General features: G+C 53.4%; 2 protein-coding genes across 2 annotated transcripts; one reads left to right on the top strand and one right to left on the bottom strand.

Annotated features, from left to right (window-relative positions):
• Positions 1-781: 781 nt before the first annotated feature.
• Positions 782-2,529, bottom strand: RHO25_002394 (uncharacterized protein; the record flags this gene model as incomplete). The annotated part of the gene is made up of 3 exons (XM_023594763.2): positions 782-1,493; positions 1,555-1,916; positions 1,966-2,529. The coding sequence occupies 3 exons, from the start codon at positions 2,527-2,529 to the stop codon at positions 782-784; spliced, it is 1,638 nt and encodes a 545-aa protein (XP_023459000.1).
• A 1,363-nt stretch (positions 2,530-3,892) lies between these two features.
• On the top strand, positions 3,893-5,070 carry RHO25_002393 (uncharacterized protein; the record flags this gene model as incomplete). Its single annotated transcript, XM_023594764.2, has 2 exons — positions 3,893-4,139; positions 4,190-5,070. The coding sequence occupies 2 exons, from the start codon at positions 3,893-3,895 to the stop codon at positions 5,068-5,070; spliced, it is 1,128 nt and encodes a 375-aa protein (XP_023458993.1).
• Positions 5,071-6,000: the final 930 nt, after the last annotated feature.

Genomic DNA, 6,000 nt, shown 5'->3' with positions numbered 1-6,000 from the left:
GTGCCTGGGCGATCGTTGATTAGCGGCCTTGCTTGACCATATATAGTACCTGCTTAGGCCCAGATCGACTGAAGGATCCCAGGGCTGTCTTGGAGCGAGCAACAAGATCGAAAGTCAGCAGCGATGGAACATTATCTACCTGCGGTAACTCAAGGTATAGTCAGTGGCAAGTGAGCGCGGAACTTCTTGGAAGTGACAACTGTTCAACAAAATGCTTACAGCTGACTCAGATATGTAGTCCAAAAAAGAAACCACACGGTATCTGCTCGTTCGCCAAAACAATTGGCAAATGGTTCTAGGAGTCTCCTCGCAGTATAACGAACAAGAAAAGACAAGAAGAAACAGGATGTAATAGAACTGGATATAGAAGGGCAAAACAATGGCCTGAAGCTCTTTCCGGCAACTGCTACCACTGTGGCGAGTACATCACGACGCCTCGGCCGCACACGTAGCAGACTCACGAAATCTACAAGCGTCCGCCATCGACGGACGACCTATGGTATAGACCAAAGAAGCCAAGGCGTTCGTTGCTATAGGTGCATAAGCAACAATCAAATGAACACTCATAGAACGCATGGGACAAGGTAATATTGCTGTCTTTACTTGCATAGCTCATAGCACATTGTTTGTCGACGCAGTATGATACTTCACTTGATATCATTAATGTTTCATACACGGCCCGATACATATTGCAGCATTTGGTATCAAGCATCATACACCCCGTCCAATTCATTCATACAAAACGAAAAACTCATAACTGACACATTCATTGTCCACATCCCTACGGCATCTGACTCTTCCTCGCCTCAAACAGCACCTGTTCTTCCTCTTCACTACTCATTCTCACAATCGGCTGCCCAGCACCAGGATGCTGCAACACCGTCTCCATCATATTCGCATCACTCGGAATTCTCGCAATTCCCTCCAACGGCCGTTCCCGATCATCAATCTTCTCATATTCATCCATCGAGCTCGTGCCATCAAGACTCGCGAAGCGAGCTTTCTCTGGACTGCTCTTCGGCAGAGCTTTCTCGACGTGCAGCATATCGTCGGGAATGCGTCCGCTAGAAGAATATTGGTGAGTTTGACGGCCGATGCGACTTCGGCGGATAACGCGTCCGTTTTCATCGAGAACGACGTGTCCGCGTTCGTCGACGAGGACGTCGTCTCCTTGACAGTTTCGTTGAGGATCGTTGCCGTGAGTTTCGGGGTGCCACATGAGTTGTGAGTCGGAGCGGCGAGAGGAGAGCATGGAGCTCTTGAAGCTTTCCCAGCGGCCTTCGAAACCGTATTTGTAGAGACGGTGGAGGAAACCGGCCATTGCTGGGGTGCAGCAGCAGATCATGCAGGTGTAGACTTCGATGAGAGACCAGAAGCCAGGCTCGGCGAAATCCCATGTTGGGTTTCGGGAGTCGGTGAGGGCGAAGAGGTGTGTAAGACGGATAATTGAGCAAGCTGTTACAGCAAATCCAACAAGGAAGCAGGAGCAGACGCTGTAGCGAAATTTGTCAGTAGTTACGAAAGGCTAGACTGAGGGTTAGAGGTAGGACTTACCCGATCTTCTTATGCAATGGAATGCTGAGCCCGATGAAGCGTGGGATAGGGATGAGCAGGACTATCACATCGTACGCAATATTGATACCCGAGAATGCGAAGGCGGCAGCTGTGCGATTCGAGCATTTTCCAGTAACTCCTGGTAAGACCTGTCGCCATGCATAGCTGATTGGCTGACAAGGAAATATGCATGCGAGGACACATCCAATGGTACACATGATAAGGCTAGTTGCCACAATCCAGCAAGTGATTCGGAACGAGCTCATAGATTCCTCGCGCCAGATCCGAAGGTATAGAAACACGAGTGACAGTTTCGAGAGGTAGGTGACCGTTACGTATAGCGGCTGGCCAACGAAGAACCACTTTTCGAAGTCAGATTTGTTTCTGGATGAACAGGCGGAAAAGACTCACCAGCGCAAAAGGTTCTAGATTGTCAACGGGGACAGTCCAAACATCTCGACCAGAACCGTAATAGTATTCGTAGTAGGCCACAACAGTCATGCCTGTCATAGGCGCCACACATACCCCAACTGTCCAGTCATCGGCACCAAAGCCAGCTCCTAAAAGTCTCGGAAAGCGGGAGATGAATCTCGCAATCACGAACACCATTGCGATGCCGTAGAGGATGTAAGAGACCAATGCAATCCTCCACGACTTGTCGCGGTATGGGAACCCGCATGTCTCTGCTTGAAATCTTTGCGAGGCTAAAGAACCTCGGATATCGCACGATTCCTTGAGGCATGCTACCGTGGCATCGATCTTAGGTCCGCTCGTTTCGCAGAAGCACGGCTCTGTGATCGGGCAATTGAACGCCATGGAGATTCTACTGCCACATTCCAAAGCGCATTGCGGAAGCGCAGCGGCGGCTGTGAGATTGACATCGTGGCGAGGTTTCAGACTGTATTCGCTGGCAGCGACTGAAGAGAACAGACTTGGGTAGACCAGGCAGGCGAGAAAGGCGAAGATAGCCCGCATGTTGGTGTGTCGCACAAGCGTACCACCGAGCAATAGAGCAAACGTGGGAAGCAAAATCTCCGACAGGACGCAGTACTAGAGGGAACGGGTGGCTGTATATGAGCCGTAGTGCTTCATGATCCTCCCGGGTCATCTCAGTGGGCGGTTGCGCTTTTGGGCACTGCTTTTGCAGCAGTGATGGTCTAGTTTGGACATCATCGCAGATCCGGCACAGTTCGAGTCGGCGATTCTGCTTTGGTGCTTGAGTCGAAGCACAGTGATCGGCATGGGGAAGTGCAGGAGCTGAGTCAGTGTCGGACAGGCCTCCGTTTTAGCCATGACCCTCGGATACACGTTGTAGATAATAGGGTCCGTCGCCGTTGTGGTTGTCTGCTCAAGTGAGAAAGGCGCACCAGTATAAGGTTGCCAGGAGAGGTTGTCTGTATGTATTTTGGTCGTGAGGCGTATCTGTTCTGTAGAGTTGAGTCGGACCTGCATACAGCAAATCTCGGCAAGCCGACGTGATCATGCAGCTACAACAAGCGTCCGCCAAGTGACCTGGTTGTCAGTAGTAGGCGGTGCCTGAAGAGTTCCGGCTAGAGCTCGAAGTATGATGATCGGACGCTTACTATGATATTTCTTGTATCATGTTTGCATCACCCATAGTGGTCGCTGGAGTCGCCATGTAGCATCTCATCAGTGCCAATGCTCGACAGTTCACCTGCCCGATGTGGTATGTAGAGCGCTGGAACGTCTACTGACTTTGACGCAACTTAGCAGTCGTCGAGAGTGCGCTGGTGGCGATGCTGTGATATCGCTCACTTTGTTCATGTCGGAGAAGAGGAGAGCATGTCCAGACTCCGGGAAGACCTTTTGACCCGCGCGTAATCTTAGTCAGCAGAAATTGGCGCCATTCCTCTTTGGTGAGCTGTTGTGTTTGTGGAGGAGGGGTTCGCGACAGCTGCACCGCTCATCCAATGGACTCGGGCAGCAGGACAACAGCTGCAGCAGGCTCTGTTCCTGTTCGCTGGACCTGCAGCAGCTCAGTGTTGACTGGACTGACCAGGCGCCTCGGAGCATTCTTTCGTGCAGTTCGAACTGGTTCGAGGCTTCGCGTATTGATATCCTCGCATGCTATGCAAAGGCTGGCCTGCTGGCCGTCTGCCTTATCTATGCACCTCATTGCCTCGCTTGCCTGCTCGGGTGCCGTAGGTCAACAGGAAGAAGACAGCGCATCGCTGAAACACGCCTAGATTGTTTACTTGTCTGTCGCGTAGCACATGTGCGAGCAGTCACGATTTGAGAGGGAACATACTGCTCTCCGCACCGGCTGCTGAAGCACTTCTCACTTGCGAACAGGTAGAGGCTGACCGAGCAGTCCAATATGGCAAACGCGAGCGTGTCTAGCTGCGTGGTCTCCATCATCTCTTCCTTCACGAGCGGGCTGGACGTGTTCAAGAGGTTCCGGGAGTTGCGCAGGAGCAAGAAGAGTCGGACGAAGAAGCAGGACAAGACGGGCCGGGATGATGAGGTGCAGCTGGTGTCAAGCCTGAGGAGAGGGCCTGAGGACATCGGGCGAGAGTATCAGCGCAGCATTTCCGCAGTCGGCGAGCACTTCGCTCACGGCGATGGTAAGTCTCCGGTCCTCATCCGAGTGCTGTCATCCTGACAACTCCCGCAGTTGTAGCGAACACGGCTCTCGCTGAGGTCTTGCTCAAGCTCAACACCGGCCTCGTCACCGTCATCAACGCCTTTCTTGCGAGGGACAAGAAAGAGACGCCATTGGACTATCAATCATTGACGGCCCTGTCCGATGCGTCTCGGGTCGATACCTGTCGCGCACTACGGGAGCTCTACCACAGAATGATGCGTTCGAAGACGCCTCGCGTACCGCAGCAAGTCAGTCACTCGGACCTTCGATCGCCAGCGAGGCACAGGTCTGTTTCGAAGCGAGCAAGAGCGCGGGGTCCTGTTCTTGCCCGGGTTGTGATTGCCGATTCTTCGAAGCCGGGACAAGTCGCAATGGTGCGATCTGGCGAGCGCAAGAAGAGGAAGGCGACAAAAGGTGGGAGTACCGAGACATCAACGGCCGCACAGTCAACCGCCAATTTGGCAGTCGCCTCAGCAACGCAGCTCCCAGCTCTCCGAGAACCGAAGCACCCACCGCCGCCTGCAACGTACACCAGGTCTCAGCTCTCATTGCACGCACAGCCCGAGCCTCGAAGAAAGCAGTCCACCTCACTGCTCACGTCCGCCCCTCGATCAGCAGAACCTACGCATCGTCAACTGCCATGGGAATTGTCATCAGCTGCGAGGGCTAACCCACCGCGAAGAGCGAATAAGCCCACGCCGACCTTCTACTCAGAGGCTTCCGACGCGACCAAGCTGGGAGAAATCCCCCTCCACAAGTGGGCAGAGCCTGTCGACTTCGATGAGATGTCCAGGCTCAACAAGGAAGCAGCCAAGAATGGTTGGCCTTTCAATGAGATGGACACTGCGGCACCCAAGAAGAAGCGTGGAGGCTTCTTCAACCTCTTCCGACGCAAGACGGCCGATATGTGAAGAGAGTGATACTCCGACGATCGCGATATTGGACTGAATGTCGCGCACTATGGTCACTTGACAGCACACGAGATGGGACAGCATTCATTCCGCGAGGCGGGTTTCTCATTCGATGTCTCGACGCACTGTTATCACCAGACGGCTGGGAACCGTGGCTGGAGCAGACTGCGGGTTCGCATAGCACTCGGCAGGTGCACAGTGCTCGAGCCCGTGTTGACTTGCCCATGTGCAACTAAATTTCTGTCAGCAGAACGGGCCCGACTTTCAAGGTCACGGATTCGAACTATGACTCTCGGACTGCGCGACTGTGCTCGTTGCAACAGGTTGGGAAGACAAGAGCTGCAGCGTCGCCTTGTCTCGAATGTGGACTTTCCCAGCGAGTTGAGTACTCGTTCTCCGAGCTCAGTCAGTGACAAATGCGCTTCTCCAGTTCCCAGCCATGACTCGAGGGAATTGATGCGAACGCTCATGTCATATCATGTGTTCCTCGGGGAAATAGGCAGAAACTGGGACACCTATAATTCCGTGAAGCAATGAACCACGATCGACTCTACGGACGGAGCGGACCGGTAGTGCGCGTTGTGGGCCATGTGCAGTCATACTTCTGTCACCCTGTGCTCTCAATCACAGCGCTGACTACATCCACGCTCTGCAGATCGCGATATGCTGACAGGAACAGTGGCCGGTGCCCTGTAGCGCCTTCTGCTATCTGCAACTTGTCGGGATGCCGGCACACTCCATCTTCGGCCCGATGTGACCACGATGGATCGATGTACTCTGCTCCTCGTACATCTACAATTTCACATCCACGAAGCCGCGTTTGGTATTAATGGCGAGGAATAGCGTGCTGCGATCGAAGTGTGCAAGCATGACTTCGACACGCGTACGGACCACAAGCGGAGCAATAATGTCTCACTCCGGTGCACTGAG

This window comes from Cercospora beticola, chromosome 2, assembly GCF_033473495.1.
Source record: "Cercospora beticola chromosome 2, complete sequence".
In the NCBI taxonomy this organism is placed as follows: domain Eukaryota; kingdom Fungi; phylum Ascomycota; class Dothideomycetes; order Mycosphaerellales; family Mycosphaerellaceae; genus Cercospora; species Cercospora beticola.
Note: the sequence above shows the minus strand (reverse complement) of the source record. Positions and strands in the feature narration are given on the sequence as shown.